Source organism: Mesoplodon densirostris, chromosome 3 (genome assembly GCF_025265405.1).
Source record: "Mesoplodon densirostris isolate mMesDen1 chromosome 3, mMesDen1 primary haplotype, whole genome shotgun sequence".
Taxonomy (NCBI): domain Eukaryota; kingdom Metazoa; phylum Chordata; class Mammalia; order Artiodactyla; family Ziphiidae; genus Mesoplodon; species Mesoplodon densirostris.
Window position 1 is genome coordinate 150,369,740 of NC_082663.1, and position 26,619 is coordinate 150,396,358.

A 26,619-nucleotide genomic window follows, 5' to 3' on the forward strand; every position below is an offset into this window, starting at 1 on the left:
ACAGCTGAAAACAATCAACAGAAGAGCCCATGTTTAAGAAACATTGTTTTTGTAATCGTTTTGGTTGAGCCCCCTTCTGTGGCATTGAGTTCATTCCACTTTAAAAGAAGTCAGATTGGGCTTCCCTGGTGGCGCAGTGGTTGAGAGTCCGCCTGCCGATGCAGGGGACACGGGTTCGCGCCCCGGGCCGGGAAGATCCCATATGCCGCAGAGCGGCTGGGCCCGTGAGCCATGGCCGCTGAGCCTTTGCGTCCAGAGCCTGTGCTCCACAACGGGAGAGGCCACAGCAGTGAGAGGCCCGCGTACCGCAAAAAGAAAAAATGGCCCGCGTACTGCCAAAAAAAAAAAAAAGAAGTCAGATAGGGCTTCCCTGGTGGCGCAGCGGTTGGGAATCCGCCTGCCAGTGCAGGGGACATGGGTTCGAGCCCTGGTCGGGGAAGGTCCCACATGCTGTGGAGCAAATAAGCCCGTGTGCCACAACTACTGAGCCTGCACTCTGGAGCCTGTGAGCCACAACTACTGAAGCCCGTGCACCTAGAGCCCATGCTCTGCAGCAAGAGAAGCCACCGCAATGAGAAGCCCGTGCACCACAACGAAGAGTAGCCCCTGTTCACCACAACTAGAGAAAAGCCCTCATGCAGCAATGAAGACCCAACGCAGCCATAAATAAATAGATAAATAGATAGATAGACAGATAAATACATTTATTTATTTATTTGTTTATTTATTTATTTATTAAAAAAAAAGAAGTCGAGAAAATCCATCCACTGAAATTGGTGAAAATGTAATTCTCGTACTTACTAATAAATCATTATTAATCAAACCATTGATAACATGCTTCTCATTTTTAACAGAAATCATGTGGTGGAGAGACTCCATGAAAGTAATGATCAATGTGGGGAAGGCTTCAGTCAGACCCCAAATCTTAACCTGTACCAGAAATCTCTTACTGGGGTAAAAAGGTATGAATGCAGTACAGATGGAAAAGTCTTCATGCATCATTCATCCCTCAAGAGTCACATCGCTGTTTGCACTGGACACAAACCGTATCAATGTCAGGAATGTGGGCAGGCCTACAGTTGTCGTTCACACCTAAGGACGCATGTGAGAACCCACAGTGGAGAGAGACCCTATGTGTGTAAATTATGTGGAAAAACTTTTCCTCGCACTTCTTCCCTCAACCGGCATGTAAGGATTCATACTGCGGAGAAAAGCTATGAATGTCAGCAATGTGGAAAAGCCTTCATTGATTTTTCAAGTCTTACTAGTCATGTGAGAACTCATACTGGAGAGAAGCCATATAAATGTAAGGAATGTGGGAAAGCTTTCAGTTATTCCTCAACTTTTCGAAGACACATGATAACACACACTGGAGAGAAACCCTATAAATGTATGGAATGTGGGGAAGCCTTCAGTTATTCCTCAACTTTTCGAAGACACATGATATCACACACTGGGGAGACACCATATAAATGTAAGGAATGTGGGGAAGCCTTCAGTTATTCCTCGGCTTTTCGAAGGCACATGATAACACACACGGGGGAGAAGCCCTATGAATGTAAACAGTGTGGGAAAACCTTCATTTACCTCCAATCCTTTCGAAGGCATGAAAGGATTCACACTGGAGAGAAACCCTATGAATGCAAGCAATGTGGAAAAGCCTTCATTTATCCCCAGTCATTTCGAAGGCATGAAAGGACGCATGGTGGAGAAAAACCCTATGAATGTAACCAGTGTGGTAAGGCATTCAGCCACCCCTCATCCTTTCGACGACACATGAGAGTGCACACTGGAGAGAAACCTTATGAGTGCAGGCAGTGTGGAAAAACTTTCAACTGGCCCATATCCTTGCGAAAACATACAAGAACACACACTAAAGAGAAACCCTATGAATGTAAGCAATGTGGGAAAGCCTTCAGTTTGTCCGCTTGCTCTCAAGAGCACGTGAGAATGCATCCTGGAGACAAATCATATGAATGCAAGCTCTGTGGGAAAGCTTTCAGTTGCCACATCTCCTTACAAAGACACATGAGAAGGCACACTGCCAAGAAGCTTTATGAATGCAAGCAATGTGGGAAAGCCTTCAGCTGGCCTGAACGTTTACATCAGCACGTGAGGACACACACTGAAGAGAAACCTTACGAATGTAAGGAATGTGGTAAAGTCTTCAAATGGCCCTCATCTTTACCAATACATATGAGAATGCACACTGGAGAGAAACCATATGAATGTAAGCAGTGTGGGAAGGCCTTCAGTTGTTCCTCATCCTTAAGAAGACATGTGAGGATACATACTACCCAGAAACACTACATATGTAACTTGGGAAATCCTCCTGCAAATGAATTCATGCACAGTGCTTCAGAAAATTCACATCAGGAGAGAAATCTTAAAAAGTTGTAAACCTGGTATTGCCTTTATGAGTCCTTCATCACTAAAGTGGAACCATAGGGAGTGTATTTCCAGTTCTTTTGCACATAAACATTTAGATGAAAACTAACTGTTGAAGTACTCTTTTGGCTACAGTACATAAATTTTGCAGGAAGTGTTTTTTCTTATGTTTTAGGAAATAAAACATTTATCTTTACAGGTTGTTGGACTCATGGGTGATTTGAAGTGTATTTTTAATATATAAGTAGTTTTAATATGTTCTTTAAATTGTCCTTTAAGGGGTTATTGGAACAATGACACTGGTATTTGTTTGGGTTTTCCTACTGGCTTAGTGTGGCAGATACTGAATAATCAACCATTATATGTTTTCCACCATGGATTGAGAGAATCTTTATTTGTTTATTTTAGGCCATTGGAGCCTTATTCTGTTTTTCTTCTAAATAGTTGGCAGAAATTTGTAATTATGCAGAGTTCTTCCAAGTGTACAGTCTCATGTGAATTGTTACTTTCAGCTTTTGCCCTTTGCTTTGTCCTTGCTTGTGATAGCGAATTAAACAGTGGGTTTTTACTTAAGAGACGCTTGTGATGTGACCATGAGATACAGAGTTCTGGATTGTGTTACGTCAGCATGGGTAATGTTAGGAGCTACAGTTCCCAGAATCCCTTCCCTTTATGATTCTGTGTTCGAATTTACCAGTAGCCTATTGGCATGAGATTTGGAAGGCAGAAATGAAGCCATTACTAAGTTTTTGCAGCCACATTAAAGTATGAGAGAGAGATGCATAGGGGCTACTTGGAAGCCAGCTTTCAGCCCATTTTCCTGATTGTTGACCTTACCAATCAAGAGTATCATCAAAAGAAATGCCAAGTACTTGATTTCTATTTTTCTCAGAGTTACAGGCTTCCATAAATACCTCCAAGAGCTTGGTGTCAGGGATTCGGTCATGTGGTCAGGCGCTCACAATTTGGATTTTCCTGCAAACCTTAACATGTCCTGCAGACCACTAATTCAGACTCATGTTTAGTGATCTCTGATGCTGTGATTCCACTCTTCTCTAGATGTTAACTTATTTTACAAGGTCTAATTTGTATAGCGAACTCTTTGTTCTCAAAACTTTTAGTGACTCTCTGATCATGATTCTACCACAAAAGCTACAATGTTGCAGGAAAACAAAACAACCCATGGGACTTTGTTAAGGTGTTGTATTTTTTTTTCTTTTTTCTTTTTTTTTCCGGCTGCACCATGTGGCACGCAGAACTTCCCTGACCAGGGATCAAACCTGTGCCCTCTGCAGTGGAAGTGCAGAGTCTTAACCACTGCATCACCAGGGAAGTCCTACTGTATTTTTAAATGCACTGACTCAGTCCTGTGTGAGAACAAACATATTCCTCGTGAATTTGAGGAGATGTCTGTTAGAGCTGAATGCAGTTCCTTGATATGGGTTTAATTATTATGTTTGATTCTAAGTCACTAAAAACAGTGTTTATTTTCAAGAAAAATCTTCTGTAGGTATGTCTTAGAAATATCTTGTTTACTGTTTCCAAATCACTTGTATACTAACTGTATTAGTTTCTTAGGGCTTCTGTAACAAAGCACCACACAACTGGGTGGCTAGGGCAACAGAAATTTTTGTCTCACAGCTCTGGAAGCGGAAGTCCAAAGTTAAGATGTTGGGAGGACCATGCTTCCTCTGAAAGTGCTAAGGAAGGATGTGTTCCAGCACTCTCCTAGCTTCTGTTAGCTCACTGGCTTGCAACAAGCATAACTCATCTTCTCATGGGGGCTTCCCTGGTGGCGCAGTGATTAAGAATCTGCCTGCCAATGCAGGGGACACAGGTTCGAGTCCTGGTCCAGGAAGATCCCACATGCTGCGGAGCAACTAAGCCTGTGCGCCACAACTACTGAGCCCACATGCCACAACTGCTGGAGCCCATGCGCCTAGAGCCAGTGCTTCGCAACAAGAGAAGCCTGCGCACTGCAACGAAGAGTAGCCCCAGCTCGCTGCAGCTAGAGAAAGCCCACGCTCAGCAACGAAGACCCAACGCAGGCCCCCCAAAAAATAAAAATCTCCACGTGGCATTCTACTTGTGCATGCCTGTCTCTTCATATGGCATTCTTTTTATAAGGACACCATACGTATTGGGTTAGGGCCCATCCTATTCTAGTATGACCTCATCTTAACTAATTATATCTGCAACAACCATATTTTCAAATAAGGTCACATTCTGTGATACTGGAACTTTTAATACGAATTTTGGGGGGAACACAGTTCAACCTGTAATACTAACAAATATTATTTTTCATGTACTGAGAATATGTTAAAGTATTCCATTGCAATTATGGATTTTAAGTCAACTAATATTGTTAATTTAAGCATTATACAGTCTAAGACAATATTAGCTGGCATATACAAGTTAAGGTGTTTTTTGTCATATAAACATTCTTATTGTTACATACTTCAACATCTGTCATTAAATGGATTGCTTATTCATTGTTAATAATAAAAGCTTAAATAATGGTTTTGTCAATGGTCTCTAGCCAAAAGCCACCAGGACCACATTGGTTTGACCAAAGAAAATGGATGTATTGAGTTAAAGCAATTTGAATGAATGCACAGACAGTGGGATGTACCAGTCAGAGGTTGTTTGGAAGAATATATTTTCCGTTTTGGGCTGGTGTTTGGTGAGTGTAGAAAGCATAAGTAGTTGAGGTTGGCTAAAACTAATTGGTAGAACAGAAGCAGTCACTTATTTTTATTAAAGAGCAGTTGATGTCTAATCCCTAATTTTTTTTCCGTGCTAACTTAGGTTTTCATAGCACTCCATAGTTTGATGTGATTTGACAATCATCTGTACCTCCTTCCCTCCTATCATTCAGGTGATGACAAGCACGGGGAGCACAGAGTTGCCCAAACTCATGTAGCTCATAAAAATGGAATGTCAGGTTTGAAGGTTTTAGTTTTGCTTAATCTTTATTGGGAAGTGTTGGACATTTAACACTGGAAGGCAAGTGTGATTTCTGAATTTTAGAAAAATGGCATCCAGTTTTACAAAAAGACTGACAAAGGAAGGCTTTCCTTTTATGAGATGTGGATAGGACAAGAGTATAGGAAACAAACAAGTCAGTGATTATGGGTGGGGCATTTGAGAACAAATGGGCACCTGTGTTCTTTTCAGGGTGATGGCGTGTTCATTTTGACTGTTGGTGTTATCTCTTCACTTATAAGAACTCATGGCACTTCACTTAAAATAGTGAATTTTACTGCATGTGTATTAAAAATAATAGAAAAACAAAGCCTTTGTTTGCTAAGGGAATTTTAAAACTCCTGAACCTTGACACCCACCCCACCCCCATCTTGGGATCCTCAATAAATGCTGAAGGACCTGGAGGGGGCGGGGAGAAGGACTTGGGGCCAAACAGATTCTTGGAACTCGGTCTAAAGTTAGGAAACACCCGCAAGGACCACATCTGTCCTTAGCCTCGCACAACAGGAGAGAAGTGAAAGGGCTCCTGGAATCTTTCTCCAAGTTTATGCCAGGTTCCTCCAGTGAGATCTCTGGGAATGCTCTGGTCTGAACCATAAAAGTGCCCCTACAGTTCTCCCCAAGAGACCTGCCTGGGGGCATCTTAATCCTTGGGCATCAGCGTCATGCCTTTACTGGGCCTGTCTCTAGGCCATCCAGCTCTAAAATTGCATCAGGCCGGGTCCTGTGACTTCTTGCTGGGAGACATCATGAGGGTTCTACACTCCCGCTCATGGAACATTGCGGCAACTGCATGGGTCTGGGAGATGACAGAAACATAGCAGTAGCAGAACCTGCGACAGAGCGACAGATGGCCTGTGGCCACAGCAACCCCTGCTTCCTCAAGAGCATCAGCTCAGCGCCCACAAGCTCCAAGGCGCACACCAATCTCAAAACCTCCAGGGACGTCAAGGGGACATCCAGCCATGGCCTGCCCGTTGGCGCGCACGCGCATACACCCACTGCCCCACGATCATCCACCACTGGAGGATTTAGGTTGCAGGTGCGCCAATCCCACTCCAACTTCTCACTTCCGGTCGCGCCTTCTCACCTCCCCTCTGGGTCGCACTCCATGGTGGTGCGTGCACACTTCTACCAATGCCTGCGCTCAGCGTAGTCTCAGCCGCTGTGGCCTGTGGGAAATGGAGATCTCAGAAGCGGATGCCCAGAGCCCCGCCCCCACACTCCTCCAGGCATGCAACGCGACCGCCTCTTAAACGCCTCTGGAGACACTGGGGATGCAGACTTTGCAGAAGTGTGCAGGTGCTCGTGGGTGGGGCGACTGAGAGGCTGCCCAGGGAAAGATGGAAGTCGGGTCACCACCTCTCGCGCATCAGCAAGACTTATCTCTGGCCTGGAGATGTGTGGTCTGTGCTCCCTAAGCGCCCATCCTCGGAGTCTCCGGGAGGACATTGGGGCCACCCAGGGCAGACAGGGTGGAGTCTACGGGCACATGAGACCAGCAGAGAGCGCTGCCGGGGGGACCACAGTGCAGGACACATGGCTGCCAGTCGACAAGATAGACACCATTGCTGCCCGCATTGAGTTTCCAGTTGGAAAGCAAAGTGACAAAGGGTAAAGGTAGTGATGAGTGTGTTGCTGGTAGAATCCTCAGCAGTGTGGGGGGCTGGAACATCATAACCCAAGCCACGTCGGGCCCCTGACACTTCTTCCGCAGGTTGGGTTCTTGTGGTTCTTAGGGAGAGAGGCGTTTTGAACTGTGCAGGTTCAGGAAGTGTGAAGTCCCTGTTCCAGGAGGAGAGATAACAAGTGCAATAGATGACGTATCTGAGGTTGGTTAGTTCTAAGTAAAGAGAGCTGTTGGGGAGTGGGGGAGTCGCAGAGGCCGTAGGCTGTGTATCTCTGGGAGTGTGTTAGTTTCTCTGGAGACATCATCTTTGCCAGTGTGTCTGAATTTGTGTATCTGTGTCTGAGTGTGTCCACGTGTATGTCCCAGTGACAAAGTTTGTGTGATTTTGTCATGCCACCACATGCATTTGTCTGGGAAGGTTCAGGTGTTTGAGTGGTGGTTCCTGTGTCCTGACAGGAGTGCCGATTGTCTGTGCATCTCACTGCATGGATGACTGTAGTGTTTCTCTGTCTCTGGGTTTTCCCCAGTGTGTGTACTGAAATTTTTGAGATCTACTCTCTTAGTAACTTTTAAATACACAGTACAGTATTATTAACTATAGTCACCTTGCTGTTCATTACATCCCCATGACTTTGTGTGGGTGTGTATGTGTCTATTCATTGCTGCATCTCCAGCATGTAGAACAGGACCTGGTATATAGGTGATCAATAAATGCTAGTTGAATGACCAGGTTCAGATACTTATATATACTTATATATTCACACACAGACAATGAGGGTTTTGTTCAAAGCTCATAACAGATCCATACTTTTCTCACCCCCTTCCCATGCGGCAGAGTGATGTCCCTTGGCACTCAAAACAAATCCCAAAGGAGGGTCTTTCAGCCGACCTGGTGAGGGAGGGGACCTCACAATGATGAGCCCTCACCGTGCATAACATTCAAAGAAGAATGTTCTTCTTAGAACATCGTAAGAACTGCCAAGGGGACATTACCACCACATGATAAAAGCCTGAGGCCCTGAGAGTCAAGGGCCAACATCCCTTGTCAAGGATACTTCAGCCAGCCACTCTGCTTTAGGTCTCTTCCAAGAACAGGCCCCTCACTACCTGACAATACAGAGGGTTTTGGTTGTCCCTTTGTTTTCAGGGAGGAACTGCATTGGGGCTGCCAAGGTGTGCAATCCCTCTTTAGCTGTCGTATCCTCTACTAAGTCTCTCAGCATCTGCTGTGGTTTCCTTAGCACCTAGCTGCCTTCCCAGTGGCAGCCATGGTTGGGGACGGAAGGGAGGTTGAAGCCTCGGGAAACCTCGCAACCCCTCGCCTGGCCTCAGTACCTGGTTACCGGCGGAAGTGAGGTCCAGTGAGGCCGGACTAGAAGGCAGAGATTTCTGCTACCTTCGGCCCTGCCTGGCGTCCTTTCGGGGTTTTCCGGAAAACCAGAGGCCGCAGCTACTAACAAGGGAAGGATAATCCACTTGAACCTGGGCAGTCGACAAAGGTCAGAACGGCCAGCAGCCTCTGGGGGCAGCTGGTGGGGCGTGGAGGCCAAGGTGTGTGCTGGAAGCAATGAGGGCCTGGAATCTAGTCTCTGCGGGCTTTCTTCCAGCTGCATTTTTCAAGGGGCTCAGGTTCCCTGGGGTGGTGTCCCAGGAAGTGAGTGAACTTGGAGGACAAAAGGGAGGGCTCTTTAAAGCTGGTCTGGAGCCTGCGAATGACTAGGGAGCCAGAGTCCAGGTGGCTCTAGGTGTGGACTGCGCATGTGCAGCCCTGAGCCCCAGCCCTGATTGCTCCTGACCCGTGGTGGTCGACTGCGACACAGGGGCTGTGATTGCACATGCGGCGTCTGTGGGTCCAGTGTCGAGGCAGTGGTGACCCTGGTACTTGCTGCTGAGCTGAAGATGATCGAGAGCCGGTTCCTCTGCCCTTGGCCCACAGTTTGTTAGTAACTGTCCTGGGCCCTGGTTGCCCTTGTTTTCTGTTCCCACTCACTGCCACATGGCACTGCTTAGGGGAAATAGTCCCAAAATGGAGACAGGTGTGGATCCCTTAATGAAGTCTCTCAGCAAAAAGACACAGAAATGGGCTTGGGAAAGGAATTTGAGAGCTGAAATGGATTTATGATGTGGAAAAATCCCGTCACTGACTGCAGTTTTCCTTGCATCTACTGGGACATTTCCGAGAGCTTGTATAGGTATCATTCTGCTCATAGGAAAAAAGCATATGCTAGGGTATAGCTGTGCAAATGACCATATTCCTTTTGCAAACTAGGGGGCAACTCTGATTTCTGGGATACAAAACTCTCATTGGACTATACTATTATAAATAGCAAAATGATAATGCCAAATATATAATCCAATTTACAGCTCTTTCAAAAGAATTATAAACAGCCACACTGTGGCCCAAATAAATGATGGGACACCGATAACAGAAACCCTTTCCAATTCCTAAGTACATATCACATGAGCTAAAGCTTTTTTTTTCTCTTTTTTTGCAGTACGTGGGCCTCTCACTGTTGTGGCCTCTCCCGTCTCGGAGCACAGGCTCCGGACGCGCAGGCTCAGCGGCCATGGCTCACGGGCCCAGCTGCTCCGCGGCATGTGGGATCTTCCCGGACCGGGGCACGAACCCGTGTCCCCTGCATCGGCAGGCGGACTCTCAGCCACTGCGCCACCAGGGAAGCCCCTAAAGCTTTTAATTATTGCAAATTGAACCATGAGTAGAATTTCATTTTTCAAATTTTATTGAAGTATACTTGATTTACAATGTTGTATTACTGCTGTACAGCCAAGTGATTCAGTCATATATATATATTATTTTTCATATTCTTTTCTATTGTGGTTTATCACAGGATATTGAATATAGTTCTCTGTGCTATACAGTAGGACCTTGTTTATCCATCCTATATATAATAGTTTGTACCTGCTAATCCCAAACTCCCCATCCTTCCCTTCCCCACCCCCTCCCCCTGGGCAACCACAAGTCTGTAGGATTTTATTTTCATGGAGACTCATTATTGTACTTCCCTTGAGCATTTCCTTTAGTAGTGTTTACTTAAGACACTAGATGATGGAATTATAAGTTAATGAACACATCCTCACTCACTGATGCCCCCCTGCCTTTCAGAGGAAAAAAAAAATACAGACTATACCCTCCTGCTGTCCCTATTCTCTCTCTTATCATGGATTATCTTCCATCAAGACACATATTTCCATCTTTGATGCCAAATCGGAACTTCAAGGACTTGTTCCTGCTTCTGCATTGAGTCTACCATGTGTGCCATGATTGGGCCTAATTTTGTTTTGAGCTTAGAATGGTGGGTGTATTAAAGGAGGTTCAAAGACTAACATGCGGTGAAGAGCACGGTCTCAGGGCTAGAAGGTTTTGTTTTGAATCCTGATCCTGTCTTTACCACTTGCTAGCTTTGTAATCTGTAGGCCCCAGTTAACTCACAAAAGGCGATCAGAGTATCTACATTATACTTTTGGAGGATTACCTCAATTTACATTAACTGAACTAATTTATGGGAAACAAAACAGTGGCAGATATATAGTAAACATACCAAAATGTTCACATAGTGAGAAAAAAGAATCAGCCCTTGAGACGGGGATCTACCTGGCCTGGTCTTCACTCCTAGGCTGTGGTGTTCTGCTGAACAGAAACCTTTTTTTTTTTAGTTTCTTGGCCATGCCACGTGGTGGCAAACAGGATCCTAGTTCCCCGACCAGGGATTGAAACTGCGCCCCCTGCAGTGGAAGTGCAGAGTCTTAACCACTGGACCACCAGGCAGGTCCCTTAAACAGAAACCATTTTAAACAACACTGTCATCAGACAAGGCCACTGGGTGTTATGTTATGGGGTTAGGCACAAGCAAGAGCACTCTGTGATCATGTCGTCACACAGGATCAAAAGAATTATGCAAATCACAAAAATGATGAAAATTTCTCCTAGTCTAGCTAACAAAACTGACTTGTTTCCTTACAAGTTAATTTTAGCCCCAGTCCCTTCTTTTTGCCTTTAAAAAAAATTAATTAATTAATTTATTTATTGGCTGTGTTGGGTCTTCGTTGCTGCACGCGGGCTTTCTCCAGTTGCGCCGAGTGGGGACCACTCTTCATCGTGGTTCGCAGGCCTCTCACTATCGTGGCCTCTCTTGTTGTGGAGCGCAGGCTCCAGACGTGCAGGCTCAGTAGTTGTGGCTCATGGGCCCAGTTGCTCCGCGGCATGCGGGATCTTCCCGGACCAGGGCTCAAACCTGTGTCCCCTGCATTGGCAGGCGGATTCTCAACCTCTGCGCCACCAGGGAAGCCCTCTTTTTTGCCTTCTAAACAAGAAATATTAAAATTCCCAGTCAAGGACTTCCCTGGTGGCACAGTGGTTAAGAATCCGCTTGCCAATGCAGGAGACACGGGTTCGAGCCCTGGTCCAGGAAGATCCCACACGCCATGGAGCAACTAAGCCCACGCGCCACAACTACTGAGCCTGTGCTCTAGAGCCTGCAAGCCACAACTACTGAGCCCACGCACCTAGAGCCCGTGCTCCGCAACAAGAGGAGCCACTGCAATGAGAAGCCCGCTCGCTGCAACTAGAGAAAGCCCACGCACAGCAACAAAGACCCAATGCAGCCAAAAATAAATAAATAAAATAAATAAATTTTATTTTAAAAAAAAGTCCCCAAGAGCTGTCTCAGACTTGGTGACTCATTAGGACTGATAGGATTCAGAAAAGCCATTATATCATGATTATGGTGAAAGGATACAGATTAAAAGCAGCAAAGGGAAAAGGTAAATATATGGTGAAGCGGAGGAGAAATCAGGAGCAAGCTTCCAGTTATCTTCTCTCAGTACAGTCACGTGGACAGCACCCAGCAGTGAGTGACGACATGTGAAGTGCTGCCAATCGCAGCTCACCTGAGCTTTGGTCTCCAGATTTTTATTGGGAGGTCATGTAGAGCCCACATAACTGAGCTTAGCCACTCAGTCTCCAGCTATTTTCCTCAGCGGTCAAATGGATACAGCTTCATACAAAATAGGCATTCACCTTAAGTCACACTGTTAGCATAAACTATCTAGTCAAACTGATAAAAAGTGTGGCCCAAGGCCTCAGGCAGACAAAACAGTCCGGGCAGAATATTCCAAGGACTCAGAACTTATTTCCCAGGAGCTGGTCAAGGACCAGTGCGCTCTTTGAAAAGTGTGGAGATTGAGCAACCAAAGCCTGCCGAGTTAATACTTTACTGCACACTTCCTGGCAACAGCCTACCTGGTGCAAAGCTTCTTTGAAGTGTCTCCCCAAATCATCTGAAATAAGTCTGGTTCCCGTATGTCCTTTCTAACATAGAATTTCTGAGATGTCCTGTTGTTCATCATGCTATGTGGTCACCCCACTGCATATAAGTCAACAAACCCAATTTTGTTCAACTGCAGGTGTGTTTCTCTTGGGTTCTGGTTCGTGGGCACTGACATAGCCAGTATATAAACTTTTATTCTTATGAATGAATAAGTTGCTTTAATGGGAAACTATTATAAGAAAATTCACATGAAAAAATTTAAGATAGTTATGTACTATAATCTCAGAACATGTTTGAAAAAACAAAAATTATATTACTGATTTGATAATACATAATTGTATTGGAATTTTTTTTTTTTTTTAAAAACGGCAGTGATTTATTAGTTCCATATCCCCCCAGCACACATGCTGCACAGTCTATCCCTCTTCTGGGCACTAAACAGCAGGTTTCTTTTTTTTGTTTTGTTTTGTTTTGACGGTACGCGGGCCTCTCACTGCCGTGGCCTCTCCCATCGCGGAGCACAGGCTCCAGACGCGCAGGCTCAGCGGCCATGGCTCACAGGCCCAGCCGCTCTGCGGCATGTGGGATCCTCCCGGACCGGGGCAAGAACCCACGTCCCCTGCATTGCCAGGTGGACTCCCAACCACTGCGCCACCAGGGAAGCCCTGTATTGGAATATTTTAACATATCCTCTCTCAGTACATGAAAGATAATGTTTAAGTATACAGCAATCATAAAACCAGTTTTACTTGGATTTTTCTAAGAAATATGTACAGAACCTTGTGTCGGACTTAAAAAATATGTATCTTATTTTGCAAGCATGAAAATTTTAATTACTGACCACATATTAAGTTCATTGTTTAGAGACTGCATTCAGCTGTGAATAACAGAAAACTCACACAATCTGCTTCATATAACTATACAGTGCCCATCTCTCATGTGGAACTGTCTGGAAACAAAAAGTACAGGGTAAATGCAACCACTCAACAATGCAATCAGGAAATAAAGTCCTAAGTGTTTTCTGACATCACAACTGTAACTTTCAGGATAGAGTCAGGAACACAGGGCCACTAGATGTAAGAAGATGTTCACTACACAAATTAGACCCAACACAAATATGGTAAGAACTGGAGAAAAGAGAGAATGTCAGAGAAGGTCATCAACCAAGAAAGTATAAAATCAGTGGTGTGGGTGGACATGATGGAGCTTGCAGGAAGATCCAAATTGTGGACTGGAACATAATAATAATTAGAAACACATAAAACTAACATTCCGGGCCTCCCTGGTGGCGCAAGTGGTTGAGAGTCCGCCTGCCGATGCAGGGGATACGGGTTCGTGCCCCGGTCTGGGAGGATCCCATATGCCGCGGAGCGGCTGGGCCCGTGAGCCATGGCCGCTGAGCCTGCGCGTCCGGAGCCTGTGCTCCGCAACGGGGGAGGCCACAACAGTGAGAGGCCCGCATACCGCAAAAAAAAAAAAAAAACAACAAAAAAAACTAACATTCCACTAGTTACGTATTTTAAAATACACTCAGGGGAACTTCTCTGGCAGTCCAGTGGTTAAGACTTCACACTTCTACTTCAGGGGGTGCGGGTTTGATCCCTGGTTGGGGAAACTAAGATCCCACATGCCATGTGGTGTGGAAAAAAAATATATATATATATACACACACACACACTTCAAAAGATCTATGGGTCCAAAAGATTTCATAGTGTAAATAACCTTTATATAAGCAATTCATGATGAAAACACTATATACCAAAAGGTATGTAATTTGGCTGACAAGGTATGTAGTGGGTAGAATGGTGCCTTCCCCCTCCCCGCCAAAGATATGTCCACTTAGAACCCGTGAATGTGAACTTATTTGGAAAAAGAGTCTTTGTAAATGTAATAAGGATCTCAAGATGAGATCATCCTAGAGTGCGCCCTGAATCCAATGACAGGTGTCCTTACAAGAGAAGGGGATGTTAAGACAGAAATTGGGCTTCCCTGGTGATACAGTGGTTGGGAATCCACCTGCCAATGCAGGGGACACGGGTTCGAGCCCTGGTCCAGGAGGATCCCACATGCCGTGGAGCAGCTGGGCCCGTGCGCTACAACTACTGAAGTCCATGCACTTAGGGCCCGTGCTCTGCAACGAGAGAGGCCACCGCAGTGAGAAACCTGTGTGCCTCAACGAGGAGTGGCCCCTGCTTGCCGCAACTAGGGAAGGCCTGTGTGCATCAATGAAGACCCAATGCAGCCAAAATTAAATTAATTAATTAAAAAAATTAAGACAGGGCTTCCCTGGTGGCGCAGTGGTTGAGAGTCCGCCTGCCGATGCAGGGGACACGGGTTCGTGCCCTGGTCCGGGAAGATCCCACATGCCGCGGAGCAGCTGGGCCTGTGAGCCATGGCTGCGGAGCCTGTGCGTTCGGAGCCTGCGCTCCGCAACGGGAGAGGCCACAACAGTGAGAGGCCCATGTCCCGCCAAAAAAAAAAAAAAAAAAAAATTAAGACAGAAATTGGAATGATGCACGCTTGTGTCTATTCCTGGCAGTCCAGTGGTTGGGACTTTGTGCTTCCACTGCAGGGGGCGCAGTTTCAATCCCTGGTCAGGGAACTAAGATCCTGCATGTCTCACAGTATGCCCCGCCCAAAAAATAAATAAATAAATGATGGCGTCCATAAGCCAAGAACACCAGGGATTGCTGTAGCCACTGGAAGTTTGTAGAGCACATGGATCTGATTCTTCTTCAGAACCCTCATGAGGAACCAACCCTAATAACGCCTGATTTCCAATTTTCAGTACCCAGAACTGGAAGAAAATACATTTGTTTCTTTAAGCCACCAACTCTGTGGCAATCTGTTAGGGCAGCCCTGGCAAAGTAATAACTTAAAGAATTATTATCTCCTAGATGTTATTCTCAGAAAGAACTGGAAATAGTGTGATACGGATCTACTTTAAGAATAAGGCGCTAATAAAGCCAACAGTATATCCAAGACCTTTGTAAATATTTTCCAATGCTATGCAATTTGTGGTGCACAATACATGTAAACTGCATGCAGGCCTTCCATCATTGGAACTGGCATGGAGTTTCCTTCCTGAGTTTCCATGTGTTTTTTTTTAAGGATAGGGGAGTATAAAAGGCTTTCCCACACTGCTGACATTCAGAGTTTCTCCCCAGTGTGAATTCTCACATGTCTTTGTAAGGATGAAAGCCTACTGAAAGCTTTACCACATTCCTTACATTCATACGGTTTCTCTCTACTGTGAGTTCTCAAATGTCCTCGAAAAGATGATGACCAACTGAAAGCTTTCCCACATTGCTTACACACATAGGGTTTCTCTCCAGTGTGAATTCGCACATGTGTTCTAAAGTATGAAGACTACTGAAGGCTTTCCCACATTTGTTACATGCGTAAGGTTTCTCTCCAGTGTGAGTTCGCAAATGTCCCTTAAAGGATGAAGGAGAACTGAAAGATTTTCCACACAGTTTACATTCATAAGGCTTTTCTCCAGAGTGTGTCCTCATGTGAATCCTAAGGTCTGAGGGCCAGCTGTAGGCTTTCCCACATTCCACACATCTATAGGCTTTCTCTCCAGTGTGCATCCTTGCATGTATGATCAGGTAAAAAGAATGAAGGAAGGCTTTTCCACATTCCTTACATTCATAGGCTTTTTCTGCACTGTGAACCTTCACATGTTTTCTAAGAGAAGAGGGAGAAGAGAAGGATTTCTCAAATTCTTTACAAGCATAGGGTTTCTCAACAGTATGAGTTTCTCTATGTGTCCAAAGGTTTGAGGGAGATCTGAAGGTTCTCCCACATTTTTCACATTCATAAGGCTTCTCTCCAGTGTGAGTTCTTATATGGACTCTAAGTTTGGAGAAATATATAAAGGCTTTTCCACATTCTTTACATGCATAGGGTTTCTCTTCAGTGTGAGCTCTTATGTGTGCCCCAAAGGATGAGTAAGAAATAAAAGTTCTCCCACATTCCTTACATTGATAGGGTTTTTGTCCATGTTGAGATGATGCTATGGGACTCTTGAGGGATGAAGACTCCATGATGGGTTTTTCAAACTTATTGTATTCATAGGATTTTACTCCAGTAGAAAGTCTCTTATGTACAATAAGATTGGAAATCTGGTTGGTTTCTCCACATTGATTACTTTCATTATTTTCTGAGGGTATCTCCACCACACGCCATCTGTTAAAAATAGGAATCATATTACTAATGATTTGTTAACAGTTCATTATGGCTTTTAATGATTAATATGATTACACTTTTAGGGTTTCCCTGGTGGCGCAGTGGTTGAGAGTTCGCCTGCCGATGCAGGGGACACGGGTTCGTGCCCTGGTCTGGGAAGATCCCACATGCCGCGGAGCGGCTGGGCCCGTGAGCCATGGCTGCTGAGCCTGTGCGTCCGGAGCCTGTGCTCCGCAAGGGAGAGGCCACAATAGTGAGAGGCCCGCTTACCGCAAAAAAAAAAAAAAAAAAAAAAAAAAAAAATATATATATATATATATATATATGATTACACTTTTACCATTTTCAGTGAATGTGTATGTTTCTTGCCCTGTTAGAATTGTTTCAAAGTGATATAAGCTGAGTGCTCTGACAGAGGGCTCAACCTGAGGTACCATTTTCACTGTTTGTTATATATGGGATTTTTTTCCCTGACAATTGTTTACAACTGAACTACGTCTCAATCAGCCAACAACTGTATCATGTTTATGAAATTGTCTTGTGAAAATTCTCTGTAAACACTTAAGATCTGACATATATCTACACACTTATTAATATCATAGCACTCTCTCCTGAGACCTACTTTCTCTAATGTATGTGTCACTCACCTCAAATGTGTCCCCTGGTTCTTATGCTCATCTTCAATGCTATGGCATTTCCAGTTTTCTCCTAAAATGAAGAACCAGGAATCATTTCTTCTGAAACTTACTATATTCTGTTCATTTCATACTTCTTCCCCAAACATTCACTGTAGAGGACTTAACCCATTGATTTTGAGTGCCAAAATATGAAAAATAGTAACACGTTTACTTTCTTTGGAATGAACTTGTGGGATTAAGGCAAGAAAATAAGTAGGAAACATGTACATTTCTTTCCAAGAACAACCCAAGAGATAAATTTTATAAGGAAAAATACACTTTTGCATAAAAAAAGAATTGGAGGAGTTCTGGCTACTTCAGGACTTTGACAATAATAAGGACAAGAAGACAGAATGGTGGGCAATTTACTGGAAATACTTCCATGAAGATTGAGACTTCTGGTGACATAAATGCCCTATTGTCAGGAAGCAACATAGGACGGAATTGGACAAAATGCATATGCCTAAATATAAACTTTCAAAGAGGAACTATGGAAGGTCTTTCAATGTGGGAAAGGCCATTCATGAGGATGGATGAAAAGTCAAAAAAAGGGAAGCTAACATATCTGCAAAATTCAACTTCCACAGAAAGAAGAGTAATTTCTTTTTCTAATTAATATTTCCAAATGTAATGTTCCTCAACAAGGGCTGTTCCTCTTAAGGAACAGTTATAACCCTTAACAGAGGCTAAAAACATTTAATGAGAAAGTAGTAGGTTTCATACATACATGAGAAAGCTGTTAGACTATATGCTCCATAGTAATGTGACCATGTCTATCTTACTTAGCAATAAATTCCCACTGTTCAGCCCAAGTTCTAGAGCAAGCTCAATAGCTTGGGGATACCTGTCCTCTAGAGAGTCAGTAAAGCAATGATGTCATCCATACCCACTGAGGCCAGGTTCCTGAAGGTCTCCAGCATCACATCTCTGTAGAGGTTCCTCTGAGCCGGATCCAACAAAGCCCACTCCTCTGGGGTGAAGTCCATAGCCACATCTTCAAAAACCACTGACTCCTAAAACATCCAACAAATTCTGGTTTAGCAAGGTACCACTCTCCACCTGTGTGTGCAGAAGGAAGGGGGAGGCTGACAGTACTGGGGAACCAGGACTCAATTCACAGCAAGTTCATCCATGGTTCTGTGGTCTCCCATCAACTCTAGGGCTCTGTCATCATCTCTTCCCCTCTCTTCAGTGCTGACTTCCTCCAAGATGCCAGCCTGCCTCATAGATTTAACACCCATCTCTCTAGTTTGACTCTGGCTCCTTCCACTCTTCCCCTCCATCTGAAGGGTCCAGAACAGTCCACAATACATTGGAGATATGGAAGAAATACTGTACAAATAAAACAAGTATTTTATCTTTAAAAACATCAGTTCCTTGTAATGAAAATGATTTCATCTCCTTCTTCGTGGTCCAACACAGGCCAAAGCATGATATGAAACTAAGTCAGGCCTGGATGAGGTTTTTGTTTTTTTTTTTTTTTTTGCGGTATGCAGGCCTCTCACTGTCGTGGCCTCTCCTGTTGCGGAGCACAGGCTCCAGACGTGCAGGCTCCGGACACGCAGGCTCAGCGGCCATGGCTCACAGGCTCAGCCGCTCTGTGGCATGTGGGATCTTCCCGGACCGGGGCACGAACCCATGTCCCCTGCATCAGCAGGCAGACTCTCAACCACTGTGCCACCAGGGAAGCCCCTGGATGAGGTTTTAATGAATTAAAACACAGTGAGGGTCCAGAGGCATTTCTTGCTTGCCCCCTCACGAACAATTTGATTCTCAAGAGGCCTGATTATGCCCAACCTTCAACCCAGGCCCTGAGATAGATATAGTTCCTTGGAAAATTCCAATCCATCATAAACTGGCAGGTCCACCTTTATGCGAAGCATTAATATTTACTTATCTGTCTCCTGTTCTTTTATAAAACAGCACCTTTTCCTTTCTCTCCATGCTCTCCAGGAGGCAGTCAGTGTACTGACAAGTTGGAGCCCAGCCAAGAGAAGGGAAGCCTAAGACTTCAGACCTCACGACAGTGCCTGCATTCAGGGGCCTGAGTGCTGATAATTATGAGTGATGTCAAAATTATGGGTGGTGGCTCTTCCTCAACTGATGTCACTGATGTCACAAGACACCAGAACAGCCTTGCCTTCCCCAGAAAAGAGTGCCCTGGTCCTTCCTGCCTGTGAAGAGGCAGTTCTGAGCCCACTGTAGAAATGAGTTAATTGAAGTCCAGAAGGGTTTGGCTGTGAATCTGCCCAGATCATAAAAGGTATAAAGGGATCGGGTGGCACCTTCCTCCCAAAGGACATCTGCTCCCACTGAAAAGCCAGAGGCACTGACTTATACACCAGCCTCCTAGAGGCACTACACACAGCAGTCATTTCTGCACTCCGTGGCATGCAGACAGGCATAACTGCCCAACCCCTAGCATGGAATCTGATGGCTCGCAGGGTCCCCCAACAGCCTGGCTTTTGAGGAAGTGCATCACTCTATCAGCTTCCACATGCAGAGGTGTGAACATAGGCTGCCACAGTCCAATGCAGGGGATACGATTTACATGTTCAATAAACAGCAGCAGAACTAGAATGCTCCAGAATGGGAACACTCTCTCATGAGGCTGGTAAGTGAAGTCAGCTGCTTTGGGAGCCTTAATTACTAATTACCAAGGTACTCTGGTATCTAGCACTGTCTCAAAACAAACTTTTATCCACAGATAAAATTCAACTAACTCTTCCACTGCTGTGTATCAGGTGACATTTAAAAGCCATCAAAACCTGTAACAGGGCTTCCCTGGTGGCGCAGTGGTTGAGAGTCCGCCTGCCGATGTAGGGGACGCAGGTTCGTGCCCCAGTCTGGGAAGATCCCACATGCCGCGGAGCGGCTGGGCCCGTGAGCCATAGCTGCTGAGCCTGCGCGTCCGGAGCCTGTGCTCTGCAGTGTGAGAGGCCACAGCAGTGAGAGGCCCGCATACCGCAAAAAAAAAAAAACAAAAAAAAAAACCAAACAAAAAAAACCTGTAACAGTCTCACAACAGCATCAATAAGAAAATGTGCTGGGCCTCCCTGGTGGCGCAGTGGTTGAGAGTCCGCCTGCCAATGCAGGGGATACGGGTTCGTGCCCCGGTCTGGGAGGATCCCATATGCCGCGGAGCGGCTGGGCCCGTGAGCCATGGCCGCTGGGCCTGCGCATCCGGAGCCTGTGCTCCGCAACGGGAGAGGCCACAACAGTGAGAGGCCCGCATACCGCAAAAAGAAAAAAAAAAAGAAAATGTGCTATTTGAGCATCCATGATGTGTGAAATATTTTGCACACCTGAGTTCATTTATGTCTCATAATAAATCTCACAGTAGATATCATTACAATCAGTATGTAGCAGAGGAAACTCAAAAGGACAGAATCAATTAATAATATGCTCAATGTTACCCAATTAGAACCTTGTACATAGGTCTGACTGCTTTAAAAGCCTAAATGTCTAGCAGCTGCATTTCTGTATATACATGTTACAGGATGATTATGCCCATTATTCCTCAAAATGTGTACAATGACCTAGAGCAGAGATCAGCAGGCTTTGTCTGCAAATGTCAGATAGTACATTGTTAGGCTTTTCTAGCCATGTGGTCTTTGTTGCAACTGCTCAGGTCTGCCTTTGTCACACAGAAGTAGCCAGAGACAACATGTCAAAGAATGGATGTGGTGGTGTGCCAATAAAACTTTATTTATGCAAATAGGTGGCAGGCTGGGTTTGGCCTGTGGAGCAGTGCCATTAAATAGGAAGACAATACAGACAATATATCCAAATTTGAATTTTCTTGTAGCTACCTTATAAAAAAGTCATATTGAAATTTTTAATATTTATTTACTTATTTATTTATTTGGCCACACTAGGTCTTAGTTGCGGCACGTGGGATCTTCGTTGCGGCATGTAGGATCTTCACTTGCGACATGTGGGATCTAGTTCCCCAGCCAGGGATCGAACCTGGGCCCTCTGCATTGGGAGCATGGAGTCTTAACCACTGGACCACCAGAGAAGTCCCTGTATTGAAATTTTAATAATTTTCATTTTGCCCACTAAATACAAGTACACAGATCGTTTCAGTACATAACTAACATAATTACTGAGATAGTCTATGTTATTTTTGTCATACTTAATGCTAGAAATCTGGTATGGATCTCACACATGCACCCAACTCAATTTTGATAGCTGTACAAGAGCTCAACAGCCATGTGTGGCCAGGGGTGCTCTAGTGGACAGTGCAGATTTAGACTCTGCCTGTCTCCTGGAGAGGACAGTGGAGACTAGAAAAATGGAACATTCTCTTCACATCAGACATCCTTGGGCTCTTTCTCCTGGCAAAGCCCTCTGTCTCAGGCAAGTTGCTTCTCTATACAGCTGTAGCTCTGACTCATTCATTTGCTGAAAATCTATTTAGGTGATAATTCCTACTACATGCAGTTATAGAGATACAGCACTTGAGAAAAATTCTGAACCACATGGATCTTAAAATCTCATGGTGGAAGACAATAAGTAAATTGAATATTATCTAGATGAAGGGTTAAGTGCTGTAGGTAAAATACAGGACAATGAAGGCATTTGGAACTAGGAACATGAGCAAAGGGACTGGGGCAGGGTGAAATCATAACAGAGACATAACCATCTGGGTAACATTGGAAATGGATACCGTGGCTTGGTTTTTTGTTTGTTTTTAATGCCACTGCATTTTTAAACTATAAGGATTAGAAACAGAATGTCATGATTTCACAAAACCTCTGGAAAGGTTTCAAGTGCTTGTTAACTTCACCATGTCCCACTGGAGAGACACTAGAATCAAAGTGTCCCCAGCCAAGAGCAGAAGCACCATCTACTCCCAGAAAAAGAAAGAAAGAACAGTACCAATGGGCTAAAAATGAACTCAAGAATCTGGAAAAAGAGAAGCAGAATAAAAGAAGAAAGCACAGAATGAAATGTGAAGGGCAAAATGAACGATATAAAAGGGAGGCTAAAAACACATCTCTTGGGAATTCCCTGGCGGTCCAGTCGTTAGGACTCTGTGGTTTCACTGCCAAGAGCCTGGGTTCAACTCCTGGTTGGGGAACCAAGACCCCACAAGCTGTGCAGCGAGTCCAAAACAAAAAACCATACAAACCACATCTCTTAGAACTAATCAGATTGCAACCTCTGACAATTTTTTTCAAGAAAAACAAAGCATGGGCAAATAAAGTTACAAATGAAAAAGCAGACATAATTAGGGATGTTCTAGGGATTAAACACGAGAGGAGGGGAATGGTCTAAAATAAAATTTTAAAATCTGAGTACTTCCATACTACTCAGTAGTCGAAAGTAATTTAAAGATAATAAAAGGGTGTTTTCAAACATTCACAAAAAGGAAACAAAAATCCCAAATTGTTTTACAGGCTAGTTTTATTAAATATTAATGAGATCAATAATTCTATGAGCAGAAATCAATTCCTTTTTCAGAGACATGCCAAGAGCAGAATAGTACAAATGAAAAAAATAAACTATCATTAACAAACACAGGTGCAAAATTCTATTAAAAATTAGTTCCCTAAATAATGAGTAATGTGCATAATCAAGCACAACCAAGCTTTTTTTTTTTTTTTTTTTTTTTTTGCCGAGCCATGGGGCATGTGGGATCTTAGTTCCCAGACCAGGGATCGAACCCGTGCCCCCTGCAGTGGAAGCATGGAGTCCTAACCACTGGACCGCCAGGGAAGTCCCACAACCAAGCTCATTTTATTCTAGGAATGCAATAATGTTCAAAAATTAATCCATTTTATAAAACCAGGAACTCAGTGCTCCGTGGTGACGTTAATGGGAAGGAAATCTTTTTTTTTTATTAGTTTCTGTTTTATAACAAAGTGAATCAGTCATACATATACATCTGTTCCCACATCCCTTCCCTCATGCATCTCCCTCCCTCCCACCCTCCCCATCCCACCCCTCCAGGTGGGAAGGAAATCTTAAAAAGAGGGGATATATGTACACGTATAACTGATTCACTTTGCTGTACAGCAGGAACTAACATAACATTGTAAAGCAACTATACTCCAATAAAAATTAAAGTTTTTTTTGTAGTTTTCAGTATACAAAAGTTAATCCATTTTACTATATTAATAGAAATGCAGAAAAATCATAATTCGTTGTCCTCAAATCCAAAACAATGACTATCATTAATGGACATAAAAATTTAATACATCAGAACTAGAAGGAACATGGCTACCTGGGGAAGATGGTGCATAAAAACACTTACTGCAATGTTAAATGAAAAATCTGAAATAGTAAAACAGCTCTCTTGTCAAGAAGACAAGACACACAGAGTACCTTATTCTACACTGGACAGGAGGTCCTGATGAATCATTTAAAAAGAAAAGAAAAAGGTAAAATGACAGGACAAGAAAAAAACTGAAGTATCATTATTTGCAGGTAAGATTTTGTAAGTAAAGATTCAAAGATTTTACAGATCAATAATTAAAATCTATGCTTGCACCTAACAAAGACACTAAGAAAAATGCTCAAAAATGAGTTTACTTCTATGTACCAGGAACAGTTTTTTTTTAAGATACCATTTAAATCAGCATCAACATTACATGCAGAACAAGTCTAACAAAGGTTTTGTAAAACATGACGAAAACAGTAGAACATTATTAAAGGAAATTAATGGAGAGACATACCAAGACCGTGGATCGCAAAGTTCAATACCGTACAGGATGAAGATCCACCCTCGAATTCATCTACAGGTTCACTGTAATTGCAACTCATTCTTTGTACTTGAAATGCTGACTCTAATCCTAGTTTTTTACATGCGAGAAACTCAATCCCATGGGCACCAGAATCCATCCATTTAATGAAAAACACCTTGAATGTCTAATAAGTGCTATATACCCTCCCCCCTGTGGTTGCGATAAACAAATGAGAAATTAAAAGATCCCCTCGTTTAAAGCCTCATAGTTTAGGAAGCTTGGTGAGTCAGTAAAGAAAAAGCAGGGGATACAGGGGGACCCCCCCACCCCGCGACCAAGGGCGGGGACTCTGGCCGGGACCCTGAGGGAGGGGCGTGGAGACCCCGGCCCGCGTCAGCTTCCAGCTGGTTCCTGCCGGTTCGAACCAGCCCCTCCCAGTCTCCGACCCGGCCAGCGCACTCACCATCTCCGCCCCGCTCCGGACTCTGCCGGAGTCCTTCCCGCGGTCTCGCGGCCCCGCGACCTGGGCAGGTGAGAGCGATGGGGAAGATTAACCTCGGGCTGCGCGGAGTAGCGCACCAGCACCACTGCCGGCCGAGAACGACCCCCTACACGGGCTGGGAGCGTGCCCGCCCCCCGGCCCTGATTGGACGGTGTTCCGGGCCCCGCGCCCTGATTGGATAGAATTGGGTTTCCTCGCCCCCTGATTGGACGGTCCTCCAAGTACTCCCTCCCCATGGGGACTCTGATTGGGTAGTTCCCCGACGCACGCACTCTGATTGCACAGCGCTTCGGGCACCACCTTTGGAGCCTCTGAGGGTAGTGCTACAGGCCCCGGCGCCCCTGATTGGGCAACTTGAGTGTCTGCACCGACCCTGCCTGGGATATGGGCGGGGGCAGGGATCACGTGGAAGAGCCGGGCGGAAACGTGGATTCTCAGCTTCTGTCCTGTCTTTGTCCGGCCTTCTACCCTGGACGCGGAACTACCTGCACGGGATGCGGCCTCCGAACGGAACTCGCTCCCTGCTGGTCGGACTTGGCGTCAGCCCACAGCTCGACGGTCCTTCTTCGTCCTCCTTTCTGGTCTCGGATGGCCTGACTCAGTTTCCACGCGGAGCACCCCGTGTCTGGAGGCGGGACTGGACAGGACGCGGGAGACTGGTGACTTCCAGGGTCAGGTGTCGACCTGGGGCTTTAGAGACCATGACCTCTAGTATACCAGCACCTACACTGAAAATTGATATCATTGTGTCTGAGTTTTCAGGGAAACCGTATTTTTTCCACTTTGGTCTCGAAATCTGATTTTTTTTTTTTAATGCACTTAGATCTGATTCTGGTTTGTTTATATAAGATTTCACTTCTATCATTTTAGCGTATGGTCAGGATTTTTCTTGTTAATGTTTCCATTTATATTCTTTGTCCTTTCCTCCGTTATTTTCTCTATTTTTTTCCCTTTGTTTGGCCGCGTGGCTTGAAGGATCTTAGTTCCCGGACCAGGGATGGAACCCATGCCCCCTGCAGTGGAAGCGCCCTGTCCTAACCACTGGACTGCCAGGGAATGCCCTTCCCTCCGTTATTTTGTTTAAAATCTGTGCGGAGGCACCCCTCTCCCCCAGCTTCTGTTGCCATAGGTCTGCAGGGGTCCAGCACCACCCTCTCTCCATTCTGCAGATCTAATCCATCAATTAAAAAATCAGTGACATTTTCCCTGTAAGAAGAAAACATCCCCTCCTCTCTCTCCCCACAGTCAGGCACCTCGTGTTCTACTCCTTGGTCTCAGTGTAAAGGTCTCTCTCTCACGTGACCTTTTGAGGAGCGCCCCCCCCCCGAAGCATTATCTCTCCTTTTGTTAATTGATCTAAGAGGAATCTCTCTTGCATTTATACGCCTCATTTGAGTTTATTTGGTGCTTATTGTCTGTCTCCCCGACGTAATTTCAGCACTATTGGAAAGAAGTCTATGGCCTTATTTCACAATCTTAGCTGCTAGAGACACTGCCATTATTATTATTATTATTACTAAATTTTCTCTGATCAATTTTAGGCAATGACTGCCGGGCCAGGCTGCTACTCATTGAAGGTGTTTGAGAGCAGGAAGTGAAGAGGAACTGATATCAGTAGGACTTCCGACTGAAAGGAGCAACCAAACAAATATGTCTATTTTCACCTCAATTATTTATCATTGCTTTAATCTGTTATAAGATCATGTCAGAATAGACAATGAGCCCTATAAAGGATAGGAATAAATATTGTGATTGGAGGTGATAGCATTGCTTTCTTGAGAAACTAAAGATGAAACAACTATAAAACTGTTAGAACTATTGGCAATTTACTAGTTACTGATTAAATATATATGATTTACATAATAAAATACATTATTGGACTAAAATTGCATTTTCTGGGAAACTATATATTAGATATTGCAGGATAGGCTTAATGCCATGTGCAGGATCCATATAAGAACATTTAAAAGTGTTTCCTGATGAAGTGACAAAGGTGTCACCTTCATGGATATATAAATAATATTGTTGGATTGAAGACTCCTCAGTTCAAAGATGCAGGTCTCTCTAAACCTAGCCATAAAATTGAGAGAAATTTCCAACCAAATTTGCATCAAGAAGTACTTTATGCCTCATAATAAGATAATTATAAAAGAATTTCTGAAGGTAGTGCAAGGAGTAGGTAGGCAAATGTAAATGAAGAATGAGGAAGAACTTCTGATCAGATTACCAGTTAAAATAACGAATGAATACAAATAATTGAAATGGC

General features: G+C 44.4%; 2 protein-coding genes across 5 annotated transcripts in view; one reads left to right on the top strand and one right to left on the bottom strand.

The window, feature by feature from the left end:
- Positions 1–26,184, top strand: part of LOC132487034 (zinc finger protein 555) — a 38,420-nt gene extending 12,236 nt beyond the window's left edge. Inside the window, exon 4 of one of the 4 annotated variants that reach the window (XM_060094596.1) lies at positions 25,895–26,184. In XM_060094596.1, coding sequence (XP_059950579.1) covers positions 25,895–25,901 — 7 coding nt within the window. In that variant the 3' untranslated portion in view covers positions 25,902–26,184. Of the gene's footprint in view, positions 1–854; positions 4,310–19,112; positions 19,795–25,894 lie in introns of those variants that run through there. The other 3 variants (XM_060094595.1, XM_060094594.1, XM_060094593.1) reach the window with 3 other exon arrangements.
- Positions 15,378–24,459, bottom strand: LOC132487035 (zinc finger protein 77-like). The gene is given in 5 exon segments (XM_060094597.1): positions 15,378–15,650; positions 15,653–16,482; positions 17,130–17,190; positions 18,046–18,172; positions 24,315–24,459. Coding segments are annotated over 5 exon segments (1,230 nt in total). The 5' UTR covers positions 24,318–24,459; the 3' UTR covers positions 15,378–15,441.
- Positions 26,185–26,619: the final 435 nt, after the last annotated feature.